The sequence below is a fragment of the Xyrauchen texanus genome, chromosome 13 (assembly GCF_025860055.1).
Source record: "Xyrauchen texanus isolate HMW12.3.18 chromosome 13, RBS_HiC_50CHRs, whole genome shotgun sequence".
Taxonomy (NCBI): Eukaryota; Metazoa; Chordata; class Actinopteri; order Cypriniformes; family Catostomidae; genus Xyrauchen; species Xyrauchen texanus.
This window is the reverse complement of record NC_068288.1, coordinates 39210906-39235387: the sequence shown is the minus strand read 5'-3', so window position 1 is coordinate 39235387 and position 24482 is coordinate 39210906. Positions and strand designations below refer to the sequence as shown.

General features: G+C 38.6%; 1 protein-coding gene across 1 annotated transcript in view; it reads left to right on the top strand.

Annotated features, from left to right (window-relative positions):
- Positions 1-24482, top strand: part of LOC127653928 (metabotropic glutamate receptor 4-like) — a 303514-nt gene that overhangs the window by 265101 nt on the left and 13931 nt on the right. The window contains exons 8-10 of the mRNA XM_052140793.1: positions 294-427; positions 981-1916; positions 17638-17887. Of these exons, the coding sequence (XP_051996753.1) occupies positions 294-427; positions 981-1916; positions 17638-17887 (1320 nt within the window). The remainder of the gene's footprint in view (positions 1-293; positions 428-980; positions 1917-17637; positions 17888-24482) is intronic.

Genomic DNA, 24482 nt, shown 5'->3' with positions numbered 1-24482 from the left:
TATATACTGTAGATAAAGCATTAAATAACCCCTAAAGCAGTTACATTTTGCAAATCTGTATTTACCAACTCTGAAGCTACAGGCAAAATTCGGTTAAATCTACTGTTTGCACATTTAGTGCATCTTAAAGATTGCTATTTCAGGCACACCATCAATCTCAGTTCTCAGATTTTTGGGCACTGACCTGGATCTGTCCATAAATGAGTACTTAGTCATTACTTTGAAAATACTGCATGTCATGTTGGAACACATTTTGCTTCTCTTTAATCTAACATCTCTGCTTGCATCTTCAGGCATAGCTGGCAATCCAGTGCAGTTCAACGAGAACGGAGATGCTCCAGGCCGCTACGATATCTACCAGTACCAGATAAACAAAACGGCCGAATACAAAATCATCGGCCACTGGACTGACCAGCTTTACCTAAATGTAAGCATGCCGTTTGAAGTTGTATCTTTAATTTTTACTGAATGCACACATTTTAGAGCAGGGCTACTCAACTTTGGAAAGCTCAGGTTGCAAATGTGGCAAGTTAGGAAATGCTTGGAAGCAAAAACCAACCTACAGTTACATTGTGGTTAAATCGGAGAAGAGTGTTCCATCTACAAGTTGACATATTTCTACTGTCACTCGGTATATACCGTCAGTCCACCCAACCCTACTCCTTTAAACGTGTTAAGAAGACATGTTTGTGATTAATATTTGAAGTTGCAATAGTGATGACAACATTACAACACAAGGGCAACAAAAAATGGCTTAAAGGCCACATGTTGAGTATCGTTGTTAAAGAGTGTTGCATATGAATAAGGATTGAAGTCCAGGCTTGAGGAAAACTGTTTAAAATCTCTCCTTGGAGATTCTCAACAATTCATTTAATGAGTCAGTGTGTGAGGAGATAAAAACATTAATTTGAGGTTTTAAACATTGTTTCTAGTCTCTAGCTAAGGGGTGAATGGTAAATAGTGTTTGTTTTGCATTTCAGATGTGGGCAATGCAATGGCCTGGTGGGGGAAAGCAGGTGCCGACATCCATTTGTAGTCAGCCCTGCAAACCAGGATGGCGCAAGAAAATCGTTAAGGGCATTTCATGTTGCTGGCACTGCGAACGTTGCGATGGTTACCAGTATCAAGCTGACCTCTTCAACTGCAAGATGTGCCGTTTTGATCTGAGACCCAATAAGAACCACACAGGTTGCCAGCCCATCCCTATTATAAAGCTGGAGTGGAGCTCACCGTGGGCAGTCATACCCGTCTTAATTGCTATTCTTGGCATCATGGCCACACTTTTTGTGGTGGTCACCTTCATCCGCTACAATGACACGCCAATTGTCAAGGCATCTGGCCGAGAGCTCAGTTACGTCCTGCTTACAGGCATCTTTCTGTGTTATGCCACCACTTTCATTATGATCTCTACCCCAGATGTTGGGATTTGCTCACTGCGGCGAATTTTCCTAGGGCTCGGAATGAGTATCAGCTATGCAGCGTTACTTACCAAGACCAACCGGATTTATCGGATTTTTGAGCAGGGAAAAATGATGGTCAGCGCACCACGATTCATCAGTCCAGCATCACAGTTGGTAATCACCTTTAGCTTGATCTCAGTTCAGCTCCTAGGGGTGTGCATCTGGTTCGCAGTAGACCCTTCCCAAGCTCTCATTGACTATGAGGACCAACGCATGGCAGATCCTGAGATGGCTCGTGGAGTTCTGAAGTGTGACATTTCGGATTTGTCACTTATCTGTCTTTTGGGATACAGTATGTTACTGATGGTCACGTGCACGGTTTACGCCATCAAGACACGAGGGGTTCCTGAGACCTTCAATGAGGCCAAGCCCATCGGCTTCACAATGTACACCACCTGCATCATTTGGCTCGCTTTTATTCCCATCTTCTTTGGGACATCGCAGTCGGCGGAAAAGGTGGGTAAACACAACTGCTCAAGATGTACATGTTTTAAAGTTATGGTAGCATTTACAGCCTCAGCTTACTACGAAACATGCCATTTAGCACAGTCCATTTTCAGCAAAAAACAAACAAGCGGGAACAAATTGACTATGTTCATTTGGGTTTTAGATCAAACAGAACTGCAAAACAGAATCATGAGGTACGATATGCTGTAGAAAGGAATTCACATGGTTTCTTTAGAGTATTGAAAAGGGACTGGGAAAACAAAGGCACTCTCTTTTGCCCATCTAGTACTGTGCTCTGAAAGATAAAAGAGACTTTGAAAATAGCAAGGAGATTGAGTGTCAGCTTTTTGTAGATGATGTAATCAATAGACAAGCAGTACCAACTCACTTAAAATACCAAACTAATGAAAAAACACTTCCCTTTAGTTTTAAGGCCAAATTATATTAGCACCTTCACTTGTGTTGACTGCATAACTCATTTCAATTAGAAAACACGGGACCTTCTGTTTTTTAGGCTTAAGATAAGGCCTTTCTCCTTTTCAAATCGAGTTTTATTTAATTAGTGCCTCCCTTTGCAAAGCCTTGAACAAGCAATTTCAGCAATTTGAGTCTTGTTATACTTGTTGGTGGGGAGCCATTATTGCTTTAAACTCTGTTTCCCACTGTGCCTTTTAAATGCAGTTTGAATGACTTATTCAGATATAAGATTGTGGGAACTAACTTAGGTAATTACATGTTGCACTAGACATGTTCTGCCTACACCAATCACAGAGAAACAAATAACTATATTCTGCTGAGCAGAGAAAAGCGTGACTTGGGTAAATGCAATAACCGTATCACATGATCTTTTTTTCTCGCTCCTCTCTCTCTCATTGCCCAGCCACCTGCCTTTGCTCTAAAATGTATTAGGAAATTCACTGGAAATGAATAGCACCTGCTGATAGTGTCATTTATTTGTGTGTGTGGTTAGCCTAGTTTTATTTACATTTATGCATTTGGCAGATGCTTTTATCCAAAGCGATTTACAGTGCCCTTATTACAGGGAAAATCCCCCCGGAGCAACCTGGAGTTAAGTGCCTTGCTCAAGGACACAATGGTGGTGGCTGTGGGGAACGAACCGACAACCTTCTGCTTACAGTTCAGTGCTTTAGCACACTACGCCACCAGCACCACACTATTTAATAATCATATGATAAATTACAACTTTCATCAGTGTTAGGGAGCAACAATCAGAAGCAATGCTAGCTACTTATTTTTCTGTAGCATGACAGTAGATACAGTGTAGCTTTTACAGTAACAAGCTACTTTTTACAAAAAGTGGTGGTTTATTGTCATAAAACGTTACATTTTGTCAATGCAGTAAAAAAGTAAATTTTAGTGAATCAGTTCGCTCATGTGAATAAACCTGTTAAAATAAATAATTTACCCATTCACTTTGAAGAAGCACTTGGAAATCCAGTTCATTTAAGTGGATTAGTTTGTTTGGAAGGTTGATTTAAATTAACCAGTTCAAATAAATGATTCACTGATTCACTTGAGACATGTTCAATAGATATTGTACACAAACTTCTTTTTAAAACAAAATTCTGTTGCAGTAATAGCGTAACATAAATGGAAACAGAATGGAGGTGTGTGTTCGTACTGACAGTGTTTCCCAGAGGATTCTGTGAGACTGTGGTGGGTGGACCTTGGACCCTCTAGGGTTTCTTTCATACACAGACAATATTGAGATCATAAAAAAAGAAAATGTTTTAACTTGGAACGCAATAATTAAAACGGTTGATTCATTTATTACATCATATGATGATGATGGTTTAAAGACCTTCTTTACAGATAATTTATTTTTAAATCAAACCGAGACGCAACACTTGACAAAAGTATAGAGATGCAAATTCTTTGAATTGTGTAATCTATAGACACGTGAACAGCAGAGCACTTGCTTGCCACCATCATCTATACATAACTTAATATACATCCATATAGTGTGGCATAAGTTGTTTTATTGTTGAGTTTTAATATCAGTGTATAATATATACACTGGCGGCCAAAAGTTTGGAATAATGTACAGATTTTGATCTTATGGAAAGAAATGGTACTTTTATTCACCAAAGTGGCATTCAACTGATCACAATGTATAGTCAGGACAGTTAATAACTTGAACAATTACTATTACAATTTGAAAAAACTACTTATAAGAGTTTTCGTCAAAAAAATCCTCCACTTGCAGTAATGACAGCTTTGCAGGGTGGTTTACCAACCTCCAGAATCTACAGCCCTGGTTGCAACTGTTAGGTGAATTTGCCCCGTTATAAGATGTTATGCCTCTAACCTGGCAAATTGGCTGATCCAGTGATTATTTAATCAAACTTACTTCCAGCATGCTATATCAACAAAGTAGGTTCCAGTTATGCAAGCAATTTGCATCAGCCAATGGTCTGTGGGTGTGCCTGAGACCACGTATCACATGACCTTTCTTCATCAGTTCTTCCCTAGCCACCTGCCTTTTTATCTGCTCTCACTTCAATGCGACTAAAAAAAGATAATTATTATTATTTTTATTGTATTTATTTTGTATTATGTGCATTGATGAATCATACACAATAAGACCAGGAAAGTGTATTTAGAAAGTAAAAAGGGAACATTTTGATTTCATGTTGACTAAAACATTTGAAGGCCCAACATTTCTAAGCAAACTCCAATTATATATTTTTTCTGATTCTAGGCATTTTCAAAAACCCTTAGCATGTTTGTTTGGAGGAAGCTTGATCATATCAATTCAGGCTTCCCACCTTACATAGACTATTATTTGTATGCCTCTCCTCCCTCCAAAACTGGAAGCTATCATTATGGTGCCATCATGTTGTTAGGGTTCACTTCCAAGGGCTGTTTTTCTTTGTGTTGTTGACAGAGTAATGACTGTCTCTATCTAAAAGAGGTCAACATCTCTTATTTACATATAGGTTTGTGTCAGCAATGTGAAAAGTGTGGCAGAGGGGGGTCCCGACCCCTGTTAAATGCCAGTTCCTTTGACATTCACATTTACTCTTTTAGTGTTTCATTCCTTTGCTGCGACCTAAATGAGCACCTGAATTATTTTTTTTTCTGGAACATAAAAAATAAAAACAATCAAACCCAAAGAGTCCAAAGTTGGAAGTGTTGTTGAATATTTGGGTATGTGTGATTTCCAATTTCTAGATGAAATATCGAGTGTGGTGTCTGAAGCGAGTTGTATTTTTAGTTGTAAATTATGGAATACATTCAACAGATATGCATATCTTATTAACTCTACCCCCTGACTCAAACCTCAACGCTAAACATAGCCATCTCTGGAATAAAAAAATATATTTTTAGAGCAAAAATGCAACCTTTGAATTGCACTTACCATAGTTTATGTGAATATTATAGGAATGTCCCGATACCAATACTGGTAACGGTATTGGGTCCGATACTGTGCTCATGTACTGGTACTCGTACTCATAAAAATGCTCTGATACCAAAAAACTATACCATCTGATGTACGGATGTCATTACGTAAACATTTAGCCCACAAATTTAATCACGTTAGGTCCTAGTGCGAAAATTTAAACGCAAAAGCTGTGATTTAATGAGATAAATATATGTCACGGAGAAACTCACGGAGGCAGAGGGATGGACTCAGTCATGGGGTTTATTGTCAGAGGGAATGGACAAGAGGAATAACAAACAGGTGAGGCAATCCGGACACAGGTAGGACACAAATGGCAGGCGAGTAAACTCCAAACAGGGAAATATAACAGTATGCAAATTAAGGGAAACCTCACAAAGTATTTTGGTCTTTACAGGAAATGTAAAAAAACAGGAGAATCCAAACGCTGGGGAACAAACAGAACTAACACTAAACTCTGATGAGGGGAACAATGACAGGTAAGTATACAATTACAGGTAAGTCTAGACAAACTAGGGAGTCCGTAGTCTCCGGGAAACACCGACAATGAGAACAGACAAATGACTGAGTGTGAGAGCGGGGTATTTATGCAGTCCTTGATTAATCACTGATGATGTGCATGCACGTGTGATCAACTCAGAGGAGAGTGAGCGCTGTGTGGAGTGAGGAAGAGGAAGCAAAGTGCTGCATGCGAGAGGAAGTCCGGTGGATCCATGACAGACCCCCCCCACCCCCCACCCCCGCTAACTGGCGACTCCTGTCGCCCAAAGATAGAGGAGGGCAGGAGGACACCGAAGACAGGAGAGGATCCAGGAGGACGATCAGGTGGAATAAGCAGATGATCCGGTGGCCAGGGAGGAGACTATGGATGATCAGGAGACCAGGGAGGTGGGTCAAGAGGCTTGGGAGACAGCCATAGAGCAGGGACAGGATCAGGAGACATGGAAGGTGTAGCCATGGAAGGCTTGAGGGGTGGAGCCGTGAAAGGTGGAGCCATGTAAGGCTCAAGGGGCAAAGCCATGGGAGGCCTGCAGCATGGAGATGTGGAAGTCCTGGAGCAAGGAGCTGTGGAAGGCTTGGACGAAGGAGCTGTTAGTGACTAGGAACTGACCTCCGTGGACGTGAGCACTGGCGGCGACTGGAGAATGACCTCCGTGGTCGTGAGCACTGGTGGTGACTGGGGAATGACCTCCGTGGTCGTGAGCATTGGTGGCGACTGGGGAACGACCTGTGGAGTGAAGGAGAGGGAGCAGAGTGTGGCATGAGAGAGGGAGTCCGGTGGATCCGTGACAATATATAGTTTGTTGTAATTCACATGTGAGCGCTAGTGAATGTGTGGAGACAGTGTTGTGCTGACACTGGCTGCTTACACCTTTAAAGTTCCTCCAAGGCTCATACAGGAAAAACACCATCATGAGCATCCAGCGCTCTGTTTGTAACAGATGTCAGTAAACAGAGTGTAAATTTACCTTGTAGTGCAAGGCACATACAGAGTACATACTTAATTAAATAGCAGCCTTTTGTGGTTTAATATCCACTTTGAGTCACGTGGTGCCCGACTTTTCCAGAGTGGGAAGCTGCTGTCATAATGTCAGAGCTCCTTGGTCAAAACAAAACTGAAACACTTCAAAATAAAAGCTCTTTCAAAATCAAAGCTACATTTATAGGATAAAAAGTATGACAGAAATATATCACTACTGTAAAGTTATGTAATATTCAATGTAATACTACTACTAATAATATAATAATAAAACAGTAGAAATTGTATTATACTTGAGCAGTATCTAACAATTGATACTCTGTTATGCGGCACTTTGACAAAATATAACTCCAATGTTGGATTTTGGATAGTGCTGTGAGGTTCTGTATAAAAACAAAACGCACAAAAAAAAAAAAAAAAAAACAGGTATCAGACTCTGTATCAGTGAGTACCAAAAATGAAGTATCTGTACTCGTACTCATTCAAATAAAAATTGTATTGGAAATTCCCTAGAATGTCATTACTTCCTGTGTCTCTGAGGTTGCTTGCACAAATTCTCGATTAGTAGTGCTAGAGGGAAATGTCTTCACATTTTGATTGATTCAAAAAGGTCTGATGGGAGATGCTGTTTGTCAGTAATTTGACTGAATGGGGTTAATTTAAGGGTACATGAACTTTTGGAAGAAATATATCATTATCTTATGTGATCATCTTGGCTACAGTAAGACACATACTATGGAAGTAAATGGGGCTAGCAATAAAGATTAAAATCTGTATGGTTTCAAAAGTATGACCACAAGACGTGTTAGCATGTGACATGTGACATCTGATAAAATCACTAACGGTACAGACCTTGTAATAATGACTGTTTCCAAACAAGTATCCCAAACAATTGGAACCACTTGCCTCTTTCTTTCCGTTGTTGAGACACAGATAGACATGTTGCTATGATGCTCAAACAAACAAAGAGCAATGTTGTGAATGTTCCACAGAGCCAGTGTTTACACCCTTCAGGAAATTATCCAACGAATGGCTTACTTATACTTGTCTCTGCAAATGAAAATGGGATAGGAGAACGTTTTTTTTAATGCAGTGTTATATAGAATTCATTACCACATTCAGCAATGACCTGAATGCATGAAAACCTTCACAGCTGATTAAGTCCCAGTTTTTATATGGGACATGCCCATTTTTATTCCACCAAACCATACTTTGATTGGACAAGATACTTAATTAAACACAGTTTTTTTTTACATTTATACAGAGCAACAGCATACTAAGAGACAACATGACATCCTTAGTATGTAGATATAACATGTGAAATGTTCTTAAATGTGCTTATTCGCTGTTCATTTGAATGAGAAACATTCACATCTCGTTGAACACAGTTTTCTAGAGCAATGCTTTGAACATGAGCCTTACTTCTTGTTTTAAAAGCTTCAGATGATAACATAAGACCTATTTCTCATTTAAAAAGCTACTGGAAGAAATATAATTCTTTTTTTTCAATCCCAAGAGATAATTTGGCAGCAGCATGTGACAATGTGGCAGAATCAGCTATTGTGTTAAAGTTGATCTGTTCCAGTATATGTTTTTATCAAGCCACCCATTCATAAGGTATGTGGGAGTGTAATAAGACGGGCCTCTTTTAACTTGTATCTTCAATTTAAGTACAAAAAAGTGGAGCACTTTATAAGTGTTGAGACAACAAGAGACAGGCTCAGAGGACTAACCTTGATTCACTGTCTAGTTCCCATCTTAGTATTTCTCACAAGCCTCATTAGATTGCAGGTGTGGTGTCTGCACATATATAGCCCGAGGTAGAGGCATTGATTAGATAGCAGTATGAATTGTGTGTCGTGTGCACCATTAAATCCTCATTTGACTGTAATTGCAACTTCAGGTTCGGAAAGATTGGTGAAACATTTCGATGTATAGACTAATGATAATAATTTATGCCCTCTATAATCACTGTAGACCAGTTTCTTTTCTTTTAGGTAGGCTAAATATATCTTTATCTACAATATAATTTTTTGGTTAAGGAATAGTGCTGCCAAAAACAAATAAATGTCATTGTTTACACCTCTGGTATTGTTCCAAACCTATATGGTTCCTTCTGTGGAACACATGCACAAAAAAGATGTTAAGCTGAAGGACAGTCAGTGTCAGTCATCATTCAATTTCATACATTGTTTGGCAAAAAAGATGAAGTAATAATGAATGAAAGTGAATGGTGGCTGAGGATTCTTTCTCCTGAATCTTCTTTTGTGTTCCACAGAAGAACACAAGTCATACAGGTTTAGAACAACATGAGAGTGTGTTAATGGCAGAATGTACATTTTTGGGTGAACTATCCCTTTAAATTTTAAATTTGTGTAGACACAATTTTGGTTTCGGCAGAGACTCTTTACCAGAGATGGGCCACTTCTAATAAAATGAATTGTCCCACTGTACAGGTAAAACAGCCAATCACCTTTTAGAGTCAAGACATCACCTGTCAATCAACTCGAGCATGCGCACATACATTAGCTAGACAAGCCGCTAAAATTTAGTTTTATTGTGTAATCTGAGGTAAAGAAGCACAATTACAATTTGAAATTTGTTCTTTGATTATAATCTTGACCAAACATTTTGGACATTTAGGTCTTTCCCCATTCAAATAAAAAGGAGCTGTACTTTTATGCCACTTGTTTACATTGTACTTGATTTTGTTCCAAAGATGGCCATCAAGTGGAGTGAACTGCCTTGAAATTGATTTATTTTATTTTATTCTTTCGGATCCATGGACTAGCAGTTAGTGCTTGTTCCCAACATATTGAGCTGTTGCAGACATAGTTTTTCTCCCTTTCATTTCCTGTTTTATAAAATAATTGGATTCTCACATTTTGAAGAAAATGTAAGTGGTGCCTGGTCATGTGTGGTTGCCAGGACTTTGCTATGTGGTTGCTAATGTGTTCAAGTTAGTTGCTTCATGATTGCTTACAAGGCCAAGTCAAATGAAACAATCCTCCGAGTCGCTATGATATTTTTTTCCCTAGATATACTGTAGCTCAAGTTTAATAATTAAAGGGATAATTCATCCAAATAGGAACATTTAAGGAAACTTCTCTCGTTTCCAACTCATATAGCTTGCAGTCTTCAGTGGAAAACAGAGACATTTTAGGCAGCCTCAGTCACCATTCACTTTCATTGCATGGAAAAAAGGATGTAATGAAAGTGAATGGTGACTGAGACTAACATATTGCCGTAACATATTAACATAATAGCTCCATCTGTATTCCATGGAAGAAAGAAAGTAATTTGGGTTTTGATTAACATGGGGATGAACAAATTATGACAGAGTTGTCATTTTTGGTGAACTGTCCTTTTAAATGAAGCAGTATGTGTTTGTAAAGGCGTTCAATGGAAAGGAGGAGGCGAGAACCGGCTTGTCAATATAAATAATATTTTAATGCTTAACTTAAACAAAAGGCAAACACACACACATGACGGACATGTTTGTAAACGATCTCTCTCTCCCACACCTTCGCAGTCAGCCTTTATCCCTCTCGGAGGCTTGATTAGCCTGATAAGGGACCGGGTGTGTAGAATCACGACTCGGCCCTGCCCTCCACCCTGCCACAGTGTTCAGTTGCGTAATAGTCACCATTTAGTATTGCTTTGATATTGAGTATCATGAAATTTCACTGGTATTGGTTTCAACTATGCGCATTTCATAATCATGACAGTCTATTACTACTATTAAGCACCACAATGACATCCCAGCATATTTGAATGGCTCAGCAATCCTGAGCAAATTTAGGATTGCTCAGTGGACAGTGCTGGGTGGTAGCCATCTGTCTCTCCGTCCAGAAGATGCACAGCTGATGTGGCCCTAATCCTCCCTGCCTGCTTATGCTGAGGTTGCTCTTCAGCGAGTCCCTCTGGATGGAGATCACAGCAGTGAGTCACACTTAATCACAGCACACCGAGGTCACGTCCGCCTGAGCCAAAACACACAGTGGCATTTGAAAGCAACAGCAGGGGGCTGGAAGCAGTGCCATGGAGTGGCTGAAACCATTAGTGCTAGTTTGTGTGTGAGTGTGTGTTCGCGTGTGTCAGTGAAAACCTGTCATAAACAAGTGGTAGGTTAAAAATAATCATGAGAACCCTTCCATTATTCAAGCAATGCCTTAGATGCTTTGGGCATGTTGAGTCACAAGGTTCTGCTTCTATTCTCCATTGAGGTTTGACATATTGACTGAGTCAGTGAGCTCAGGGGTATATTATGTCAATAAGCCCTCATGAAATTAAGATTCCAGGTCAGTGAACGAGTACTTCAGGCAATCATGGCTTTGTTCGGTTACAGGAATATTTCACCCGATAATGAAAACTCATTTTTTACTCTCACTTACTCTTACACATACTAAATTAATTTGCTGTTATATGTTTCCATGGAACAAAAAATAAGATTTTGTTTTAGATCTTCTTACAGCTATTTTCCATACAATGACAGTATATAGGCTGTCAAGCTTCAAAAAAAAAAATTGTGTGTTAGAAACAGGAACAAATTTTGTTCAAATACTTGTTCATATCCACACCCCCCCACCCGCCCCTGCATGTAGATTTGACTATGTTCCAACAACATAATTGACACCAAAACATAATTAGATGTCATGTAAAGACAAACGTAATGCGATAAATCACTTTTTTAATTCTGGACGCGAATGTGGGCTAGACGCGAGCTTCGGCGGGAGGGCAATATTATCAGTGAATAATGATTTCATTTTTGCCTGTTCCTAACACCAAAATAATCATATGACTTCAAAAGACTTGAAATATTAAGGGTCTTACTCAGCTGAGTTAAGGCTGTTCTGTGCCTGCTCAAAATTATGTGAAGATGCAATGTCAAATGATTTAGGTTTTTAGAATTGTAATAGGTTAGATTATAAATATTGCTTGTTTTAAATATTTTTAAGGTATCTTACGGCCCTTATGGAAGTTTGTTGAGGCCCCCTATTGAGCACTGTCCCCCTGGATGAGAATGTCTAGGTTACGGATGTAACCAGGGAATGAGACATTGTGTCCTCCCGGCCACGTCGCTGAACCAAGCCACTGTTGCGGACGAACCTCATTGTCGGCTCCTCAGAAAAATCCTGAATGAAACAGACGCATTTCCCTCCCTTTATACCGTAGGTCCGGGGGAGGGACATGCAAATTCTGTCTGCCAATTTCTCATTGGCCTTTTCTCATAGATCAGAGATGCAAAAGGCTCTCAAGAGAGACCCCTTGTGTCGCTTCTTCGACAGACGGGGAACCCCTTTACAGTATAAGGTTACACCAGCAAAATCAATTTTAATACATAGATCAGGTAGAAATAGTTCCTTTAAGTAACAATTTCAGGTTACCACTTTTTACAGTGTCTGCAATGGGTCTGCCACTTCCCCTTCAGGTTGCTGCTGCCAGCACACAGTTTGCTAGCCTGCTTAGGATTGCTTATTCTTGCTTATTCACATTCAATGTTTTATCCTTTGCCGTTTTATCCTTTGCCATTTTGCCATGTGCTTCAGGTTTTTCCCCTTCAGGTATTTCCCCTTTTCTATTCATTCAACTGTGTATTTTACAGAACGCATCTTTTCATTATTCCTGCTTGTCTACATCTTTCATCTCGACTGCGTGCATTCATTTTCTCCACTGTGTTTTACACATTATTGCATAAATCTCAAATATCTGCTGATTAGGAATCACATCGAACCACATCGATCTCAAACCCTTGATGCTCAAGAACAACCATAACATCAACAAAAACAACAACAAACAGTTGTGGTAAGTCTTGGCATCCACTCATGTTATTTATTCCTGCATTGCATGACATTTTTTTACTATAGCTTCTTCCGTCAGCAGTGAGGGATGAACATGTGATAAATTTAAGGAATTTGTCAGGCTTGTGCCAATGCTTGTGGAGGTTAGTGAGAAAGACAAGCCGGTAGATACTTTTTCGGATGCGGGTAGAACAGCAAGCAACACACACACTTTGGTTCCGGCTGAAGAGCCCCCACAGCAGGGCGTTTGGGTGACGTCTTGGTGACATACTCGCTCAGCAAAGCGACACCACTCTCTCGTTCCTGTTAGGCTTTCCAATTGATTCTCCCCACTCAGTGATGCACCCACTGAGAATCATGTTGAAAAAGCCTTAATAATTTGTGAATCTATTGTAAGGAACATGAAAACAGAGACTCCAGCCACTATTGTTAAATGCCTTTCAGGGGCCCGGTCATCTGACATCAAATCAAAATGCAAGTGCTGGCTAATACTAAATGTAGATTTTCTAAAACTGTTATTCATGTCGGCACTAACGATGTCTGGCTTCACCAGTCAGAGATCACTAAAGTTAGTGTTAAAGAGGTGTGTGAAATTGCAAAAACGATGTCAGAGACTGTAATATGCTCTGGGCCCCCTCCCCCTCCCTTCCTCGTCATGGTGATGATGTTTATAGTAGATTAGTTTCACTGTATGTCTGAGTGGTGTCCAGAGAATAGCATAGGATTTATAGACAATTAGAAGAGTTATTGGGGTAAAGAGAGAGACGGACTCCATCCCTACAGGGGATGTGCCTTGAGACATCACACAGGTCACATAAACTTCAACACATAGAGATTGTATCACCTATATATCATATAGAGACTGTGTCTGTTCCCCAAACAACCAAACACAGACCCCTTACTAAATAATTTAGAAAAAATTCAAACTTATAGTCAAACTTGAAAAAAATAAAATATACATTTGAAGATAAACATAGGGCTTAACATAGGAAAAGGTAGGGCTTCTAAAGATTAAATTATTACAGATCCCAGTTTGGATACGCACTATTTGATTGAAACCTGGCTTACACCGGATGAATATATTATTTTAAATAAATCTACTACCGCAGGTTATTGGTATAAACATGAGCTTCATCTGAAGGGTTGAGGAGGAGGTGTTGGGAAAATTTTGGTGTTACTCAGAGGACAATATATAAGTTTAAGTCTTTTGAACTAATATTGCTTAACGTGACACCGTCAGATATAAAGTAAAAAATCTATGCCTAATTTGCCCTTGCTACAGTATATAGATCACCAGGGCCATTCTCTGGATTCCTTTGGTGAATTTGCAGATTTTCTATCAGATATAGTAGTTAATGTAGAAAAAGCTTTAATTGTTGGTGACTTCAACAATCACATAGATAATGAAAATGACACATTGGGACTAGCATTTATCGATATTCTCAACTCACTTGGAGTCAGACTATATGTGACAGGACAAACTCATTGCCATAACCATACACTATTTTTAATTCTGTCATATGGAGTTGACAGACATATGGATGTTGATACAATATAAATTCTACCATAGAGCGATGACATCGCTAATGTCACTCAATATACACCACACTATCTTTCAGGTAGAACTATTCTTTCGACAACTAAAGATAGCTTCACTAATAATCTTCCAGAATTGTCTCACATACTCAGTAAGCCAAAAAGTCTAGAAGAACTTGACGTAATAACAGAAAATATAAAATACAGTAATCTCTAGCACTTTTGATAGTGTCGCCCCCCTTCGATGAAAGAAAATTTAAGAAAAAAGCCCTGGACCATAGTACAATAATCACACTCATGCTCTCAAGAGAGTAGCTTGGTAAATGGAGCACAAGTGGAAGAATACAAAATTAGAGGTATTTTGTGATGCAGGAAAGGATAGTGTCTGTAGCTACAGACAGGCACTAAAATCTGCCTGGTATTTTAGAAAACTCATAGAAAATAACCACAAAAATCCTATGTATTTATTCAGTACTATTGCTAAATTGGTTAGGAATAAAACATAGACTGAACCAGATATTCCATCAGAGCACAATAGTAATGACTTCATTAATTTATTTACAGATAAAATTGAAATAATCAGAAATAAAATTTTATATATGCAATCAACTGTCACATCACCTCAGTAAACAGTTTTTCATCATTTACATCATGAGCAACTTCAATCCTTCACTGTCATAGTTCATGAAGAGCTAACAAAACGTATCAAAATATCAAAAGCCACAACATATATGTTAGATCCATTACCAACTAAGCTCTTAAAAGAGGTATTCCCTGTAATCTTAGAACCTCTTCCTAATATTATTAACTCCTCGCTATCCTTAGGACATGTCCCAAGAAACTTTAAAATGGCAGTTATTAAACTGCTTATTAAGAAGCCACAGCTTGATCCAGGAGAATTGGCTAGTTACAGACCAATTTCAAATCTACCATTTATGTCAAAAATACCAGAAAAGTTTTCCTACCAACAATGTTAATTTCTACAGAGAAATGGTATACGTTATCAATTTCGTCCAGGAATTAAGCCAGCCAGAGACTTCCCTTATCAGAGTTACAAATTACTTGCTCTTATCATCTGATCTTCTAGTGCTTTTAGATCTTAGTGCTGCCATCGACATGATAGATCTCAACATTCTCTTGAATAGGCTGGAGAACTAAGTGGACTTGCATTAGCATGCCTTAGGTCCTCTTTATCAGACCGCTACCACTTTGTATGTATAAACGAGGAAGTTAAATCAAACAAAAGTTTAGTATGGAGTGCCACAGGGATCAGTTTTAGGGCCGCTGCTTTTCTCCTTATACATGCTTCCCCTGGGAGTTATTATCAGGAATCATGGAATAAGTTTCCACTGTTATGCCGATGATACCCAACTTTATATTTCTTCTAAACCCATTGAAAATTCCACATTAGCGTATCAATGAAATCAATGCTTGGATGGCCAGAAATGTCCTTCCACTCAATTCTGATAAAACAGAGGTACTAATTATTGGATAAAAAACCTCTAATAATAAGCCGCTAAAATACAATTTGACTATCGATGGATTTAATGTTACGTCATCTTCTACAGCAAAGATCTTATGTGCAGGGTTGGGGAGTAAAGGAATACATGTAACGGGAATACATATTTAAAATACAAAATCTAAGTAACTGTAGTCCACTACAGTTACAATTTTAATAATTGGTAGTTAGTATACATTTACATTCAAAAAGTATTTTGATTACTGAAGAGATTACTTTTGCATTTTATTGTTATTTGTTTCATTCAATATTTAGTTAATTCAGATGGAAAACATATATAGATATAAATGATGCTATCCATAGTGCATTTGAACAGCGGTGATACACTTTCTTATGATGCGTTACATTCATACGAGCAGACAGAAAAGGAAGTTTAAAGGAAGTTTGGAGTAGAATAAATAGAAATAAACCTTGTGTAATTTGTCAGCTTTACACTGAGCTAAAATGCTTTTTCTAACATTTTACATACACATGTTGCCAGGCACAATCATATTTTTTTATTTTTATCATAATTTATTTTTTATACTAAGACTTTTGAAATCTTATTCTTGATAATAATTTTTGTATTGTTTTCCTGTAAAAATTTTTATTAAAATAAAAAATTCTGGCTTGTTAATAATTCCAAGAATAGCAAATTCCATGAAAGGAGGTAAATCCTTTTTATATTTGGCTCCTAAATTATGGACTAGTCTCCTTAACACTGTTTGGGATGCAGACACAATCACACTTTAAGTCTAGACTAAAGACTCATCAATTTAGCCAGGCATACACCTAATTTATTTATCAACTCACAATTAGGCTTCTTTAGTTAGGTCTACCGGAACCAGAAACATCTATCATGATCTATAACTCTCATAAAATTGAATGGCATCTATGCTAATATTATTCTATTTGTTTCCATGTCTCAACCTTGGGATTCATATCCCAAGGTTACCAGAGCCGGCCAGATTCAGCTCCATTCCTGCTTGATGTTGAACTCCACTGCTATGTGTGATGACAACAAACTACAGCTAGTGCTATCCAGAAATAACTTCAGTCTTTTGACTTCAGAGGATGAACTGTTGCAAACTCCAACTGTAAGACATTGGATACTTCATATGCCAATGCCTGAACTTTGGACTTAGGATAGACCCCACCTTACCTCAATGAAATGGACTGCCGTTTGAACTGCAATGCACCTCATTGATCTCTGTCTGCATCACCTTTGTCTGTCGATGGACTACACTCTTGAAATGGAATACATAGACTATCATTTAATTACCAACAAAAGTCTTCATCAGCCAACTAACAAAGGACAATGCATATATGTGAACTTCTGCAGTTAATCCAAGATTGGACTTCAAAGACATTAGTCATTAATCTTAAAGTACATTATTTTATTTATTTATTTTGAAACACTGGACATTAACGCTTACTTAATTTATTCATTTTAAATCATGACTTGCTCTAAACACAAATAACTAATATTGGCAATCTATATGTTGTTTAGCCAAAGGGGAACTGGCCCTCTTGTTTTCTCCCAAGGTTATTTTTCTCCATAAACCAACATCTTATGGAGTTTTGTTTTTCTTGCCACTGCTTTCAACTTGCTCACAGGAGTACTAAATATAATTATTATTTAATTTTTATACTCAATCCCCTACACATAATCGAACTACACAATAATCACTTTATAGATATTACAGTTAAAAAAATATGTATTCATGATTTCCTGCAAAGCTGCTTTGAAACGATGTGTGTTGTGAAAAGCGCTATACAAATAAAAATGACTTGACTAGACTTGAGTGTACGAAGTATTGTTGTATGACAATAACTGTGTAAAGATTATTCAAAAATGTCTCCTTTTATGTTCTATGGTAAATAACAGATTATGGAAATGGAGCAGCATGATGACAGATTTTTTTTTTTTCTGTGTGACTTATTCCCTTAATTATAAAGTTAATGGCCTATTATTGTATTTTGTTTTGCAGATGTACATACAAACAACCACACTGACCATCTCGGTGAGTCTGAGCGCATCTGTGTCTCTTGGGATGCTCTACATGCCGAAAGTTTATGTGGTGCTCTTCCACCCAGAGCAGAATGTGGCCAAGCGGAGCACTCGTAGTCTGAAAGCTGTGGTCACTGCTGCCACCATGTCTAACAAGTTCAACCCCAAGGTCAGCCTCAGGCCCAACGGAGAAGCCAAGTCTGAGCTGTGTGAGAACCTGGAAACTCAGGGTGAGCACAGCTGGGAATAAACTTTTTATTGTTATTGACACATACTTTTATGATTCCATAAACTTGTAATTGTAATTGAAAAAAATGTCATTCTCCATTATTGAGTAGCACACTTAAATGGAACTGTATTGTGGAAAAACTGGAAATGTGTATTCATTATCTTTAATTAGATTTTTATCTCATAAAACATTTTCAATGTACTTGGCTACAACGGCTGATAGGATGAATTTACAATTATGATTTTAAGTCAATTTTATGTTATTTTTTAAGCAAAGTTTTTCAAAATGGGGGCCAGGTTGGTCGGTTGCTTGGGCCCTCGGAAATTGTAAAACTGCCACTGATAGCAACAAAGTCACAACAACAGGTTGTGTCTCAGCAATCTGGTGTAGGGATGGGAATCTTGATTAATTTAATCAATCTGGTTCAATAACGAAACCATTAAAGGTGCACTCAGCCATATTTTTCCTTATTAAAAAAGTTTTATTACCAAAGAAATGAATATCAATTTTGAAAAATACATGTAAAATCATGAGCACTCACATGAAATGAAGATAACAGTCATATCAGTAACCCTATTAAAGCTGTTTAAATCTACATGGAGAGGGTCCCCTCATGTGGGCTGCCATGTTATGATCACATGACCAGCTGAACTCTACTTGCTTAATCTCAGTAACCACCCTGTTATTGGACACTTTCACTCTTGTATTGAATTATTCAAGGCTGACCGTGAATAGTGAATTTCTACGGTGACATTGGTTACTGAAAACTACTGTGTACGAGTGATGCAACTGCATTTACACCATTAAGTCCCAGACAATATATATATACACACACACACAAACATGTGAGTGACCCAGCTGCGATATGGGAGAAGGTTTTGTGGTCATATGTGATCAAGATCAAGAGATTTTGGCCAAAACACAAAGCGCTATGTGTGGTGCAAACCTAAAACTTCTTATGCCTAAAGACATACCATCCCTACAGTGAAGTATGGTGGTGGCAGCATCATGCTGTGGTGATGCTTCTCATCTGCAGGGACTGGACATCTTGTTAGAACTGAAGGAAGAATGGAAGGAGCAAAATATAGGGAAATACTGCAAGAGAACCTCTTTAGAGTGAAAACAACATTAGAGTGGCTCAAGAACAAAAAGATAAATATCATACAGTGGCCCAATCAAAGTCCTGATCTCAATCCTATTGAGAATCTGTGGTACCATTTGAAAATTGCAGTCCACAAGCATCATCCAACCAACCAGAAATACCTGGAGCAAATCTGCTGAGAAGAATGGGCCAAAATCACTTCGTCACTGTGTGCAAAGCTGGTACATATGTACCCCAAAAGACTTAAAGAAAGTATTGCAGCAAAAGGTGGCTCAACCAAATATTAATGTGTGGTGGTTGAATACTTACGCAAGCAAGATATTTCAGTTTTATATTTTTCATACAAATATTTCCAGAAAAAAAACAATGTAATCTTACAATAATAGATTTTAAGTTTCAAGATTTTAAAATAAAATATCAATCAGAATGAAATTTCAGTATACCATTTGTAATTCGGTAATATGAGAGAATTGGGCAGGGGTCTGAATACTTAATATATTCCAAAAATGGTAGAAATGTATTTATTATCATAAAACTCGACTTACTACAACAAAAATGATAACATGTATCTTTCACTACACATTGTCATGTTAACAACTAAACAGTAATTTTACTGATTTACACAAGCCCTAGGTGCACATGACACAGCAACAATTATTGGTTAATTACGGTCAGACATGACAAAATAAATGATTGACTAAAAAGAACCGTCTCATATGAATCATTCAATCAGGAATCAGAACCAGTGATAACTGGTCGTTAATGGTTTATTGGTCTAAATACAGATGCTTCAGATGGCTTTTTATTTTACTGTTGAACACAATAAAAACATTTAATGACCTCATTGTCATCATCATCATAACAAAACAACCCCTAATCTTCAGCCTCACCTTCTAGAAGGATATTATGTTGATTTTCATGATGCCGGAACCTAACAGATTGGCAACAGATGTAGGCGGCGCAATGTGCTTTTCAAATTATCAAGAGGCAGATCAGTTAAATTGGTATAAAAGAAAGCGTTCTCCTGCTTATATGAATATCAATAAAAAACAGCAGCTCATAAACAATCTTTGTAAAACAGCCGTAAATAAAGGCCTGCTGCCTCAGCAGAAATAACGTACATTCTAAAGCACACACACTCTTGAATGATAAGAGAAAGGGTGCATCACAATTAGCATATCACTAGCTTTTGAGAAGTATATACTTATGCAGTAGACAGTATCCCTGTTTCACACAGGCTTTGTTTTGAATGGAATACTAGTTTACTACTTACTGAATACTGCACAGGATACATGGTATTCCACAAATTATTATTATTATTTTCAAACAGTAGTATGCTACATTCATCATGTGAGTCCATGTGAGTGGTGTCCAGCTATCATCTAGGAAATACTAACTATTATTTTTGTGTTTATACAGTATATGGAAACAATAGTAAATGTAGGATGGTAGAATACCATTCCAAACTAAAGTTCAATTCAAGCACGTCGCATTGTTGGATGTCGTATCCCATGCAGTGTGGTCTGTTGTATAATGCACATTTTGGCAAATGTACTGTAGTACCATAGGTCATTCAGCCAATCTATGCATAGGCCTATAAAGAAATTATCATACTGTGTAAACTATTCCGAACATAGCCCCAAACTCAACACTTTGAAAACAATATGCTAAAGTAGTATTATTTGGGAAGCACTAATTCTTATCCTGCATACCAGCAAGGATCATTTAGCAAGGATAGAGATGCAGACAAAGACAACTGAAATGCATAGTGTTTGTAGTGATGCCTGCAGATGAAATATATTTTTCTGTAATTTGACTTACTAATAAGCTAGTTATAGAATAAAATAATCTCATAAGTAGATTGTTCAAAGTATTGTGTTAGACTAGGAAGGCATAAATTAGCTGTTCATTGCGTCACATTTTGCATTCACGAAACAGTACATGCATGTTGTTTTCATTCAATTGTATTTTGCAATCATTTCAATGAAGTCATACAGTACCCAGGAAATCATGTTGTGGATCTTAGTAACAAATAGTTCTGAATTAAGGCAGAAGTTGAATTTGTTTAATCATGGTTGCTACATAAATTAAAATGTGCCTAATTAAGCATGTAAACTAGTTAGCACAGACTTTTTTCAAATATTTACTGCTGGTATTGTGGCCACAGCAGCACATCACCAGTGTGAATATTGTGTGCAGTGCCTTTTTTTGTCCTGTACATATTTATCAGCTCTCTATAGCACAGTTTGAATTCACTGCAGTGGAAATATGGGCTTTTGAAAATGAGATTTTAGAGTCAGGGCTACATTAGCATGAGTCTTTTTAACAAATCATACCACAGTCTTTGAACACAGGCAGTATCTTTGCATGATGAAAACAAAAGTAAGCTTACAAATAAATTATAAATAAAATATGTAGTATGTATATGAAGTGATGAAAACAATGGATGAATATAGTCATTGATGAAAAGACTTAGATACAGCAAATCCCCACGAGGTGTAAATTATTGTTTTTATTTCACCTCTGGAGGCCGCTGTTATAAGGCATAACCAAAGTCGTTTAAACTGTAGAATCCTCTAGCGATGCATCAAAAGGAACTCGGAGGAATTAAAAAAAAATGTATTTCTATCAGGAAGACTCGCAGACTTGAGTGAAATTTAAGATGCCATTTATTTGATGAATAGAAAACAGAAAAGTAATGTCTCTCTTTGGCATAGTCCCCGTCTGGCGGTCCGAAGAAGTTGTACTCGGTACCATCATATCCAGCTGGAGATAGGAGGCAGCGGCGAGGATCCTACCCCCGTGCTGGATGGGACTCAACTGGTGGTGGGGTGGTGGAGGTTGCCGTGTTAGCACACTGAAACAGCAATGTGATAGTTTGTGAGCAGACTTATAAAGCAATGGCTTACATGTGCTTGGCTGGGAATTACCCAGCTAATGTTGCGATGATGTACAGCTGCTAGTCTTCCCGCTAGAAATACGCTGCCCTTACATATATATATATATATATATATATATATATATATATATATATATATATAGAGCGACAATCTTCGGCATAGAGTTATACAGATAAACGATAGTTCCTATTGGCACCAATAGAGCAGTTTCTCTAATGAACATAGTCTTTAGACCATACAGGAGCATGACACATTCTTATTGAAAGTGTTGGATAGTACAGGTGATCGTACTGGAAGAAGTGTGTATGTTGGGGCAAAAGAGTCCTCAACAAGAGCAGAATTCTCAGAATTAAAAGCAACAGCAGCAGATGAAGCAAGATGACTGGCATTCCATATTTTCCCATCAGAAAGAAGAAATGTTGCTGATCCTTTCGGAGCAACCACTTGGAAAGGCTGAGTAAACTTAGGGTGTGCTTTATTAAGCAATCCTGGTTTCCTAACAAAATATCCAATCTTGAATTTAGGAGGCATTACGTAGAAGATCCGTGTATTGTTTCATTTTGTTTTGAGACTTTTGAATGGAGAGTTTCACATTGTGTGGGTCAATACATGGTGTGATACCTGGTACACCCTTGACATGGAATTTTTTGTCTTCTTTTGTTGACAATGCAAGAGTTCAGCAGGTGAAGGTTTAGTCACAGTGTGTGGAGTTGCTCTGTATGTATGCAGCAATTCAGTCACAAATGGTTTCTAATCTATTTCTTCAATGTTATCAGTTTGAAGACAGACTTGAAATACTTATTAGATCATTTTGTCATCCAATGTATTTAATTTATTTTGTTGATCTGCAATCCCCATCTCGATTTCTAAGAACATCTTTAGAACAGGGAGCAGCTGCAGCTATCCAACAAAAGAAGTTTGGCCTTCATTATTCCACATTACATCACCAGAGAAGTTGTTGAGAAGCATTCATTATTTCACATTACCCACTTTGATCCTGAAAGGATCACGTAGCCTTCTCAACCAACTTCAGTATTAGGTACACGCATATAAAACATGGGCCAAATGATAACATAAGTAGAATGCATACAGCAATCGATATAATGAGTGTAACAGGAGCCAGCTGGTAGATAGCTGTGCAGTGTGTAAAACAATTAATCGGTCAAACCGATATATCGGTCTACTTCTAAAATGTTAAGATTCCATGGGCTTCAAAGAAATCTAAAGTTTCGGAACAGTTATTAGAACACACACATAAGAAAGGCAACAGTGTTTTGCTTATTTGCCATACTTTTTGAGGTTTGATGATAATTAAATTCAGCAATTTAAAGAGTTGGAATTGTTTTACTTTTATTAGTACCAGCTCGTTCACCTGCTACAGTATCTTCATAATACTTCCATACATTTTTCTTCCGACCAGCCATCTGAGGATTTGTAAATATGTGTATACCTGCTGCGATTACACTGATATTGTGCATGTTTATCCAAACATAATAATTGCGTAAATGATACATACAAATATCTATGAATAATAATGAGATCATCCTGTTTATAAGCAAATGCAGCCTCTTGAAATATTGTAACAATGCAGGAGGGGGCAGACAAGGGGTTGGATCCAAATGCAGTGATTTATTTAAACAACAGTGAAAACTACACGGGAAAAACACAAACAAAGGAAATACCCGCGGTGGGGAAACAAAACGTAAACACGGAAAACATGAAAGGCAGAACCGGCAGGATGAACACGGGGAAGAGCACGAAGACAGGCGTCCACAAACATCAACGATAGACAAGGGAATGGAGAACAAACAGGGTATATATACACTGGATACAAGATGATGACAAACTACAATCAGGTGAGCACAATGACACACGGCTGGCAGTGATGAGTGCTGGGGATCATGGGAAATGTAGTTCTAACACGAAGACAGTGAAACACAGGGCGGACAACAAGGAAAACGTGACATGGACTGTGAACAGAGACGGGAGAAACAGAAAACACGGGACAGACAACAAGGGATCATAACATAGGCCCCCCTCAAAAGGACCGGATTCCAGACGGTCCTAGAGGGGAAAAGACCCACAAGAACAACAACCGGAAAAAATGACCAAGGAGTGAGGGGGTACACCCGGGGGGAAAACAGACAGATGAAGGGGGGCACAAGGGACACAGAGACAGACCAAGGAGATACAAGGGACAATTAGACAGACCAAAGGGAGGCAAGACAGGCAATCCAAGGGGGCAACGTGGGGCAGATAGGCAGTCCAGGGGGCAACGAGGGGCAGACCGGAAGTCCAAGGGGGCACAGAGGGCAGGCAGGAAGTCCAGGGGGACACAGAGGGCAGGCAGGAGGTCCAGGGGGCACAGAGGGCAGGCAGGAAATCCTGAGGGGCACAAAGGGCAAGGACAGGTTCAGGTGGTCTGGGAGCTGGCCACAGGACAGGGACTAGGTCAGGGGTCCGGGGAGAAGGCCACACTAAGGGGACAGGTTTGGGTGGCCTGGGAGGTGGCCACAAGGCAAAGGCCGGTTCAGGGGACCTGGGAGGTGGCCATCGGACAGGGACAGGCCCAGGAGGCCTGGGAGGCAGCCTCA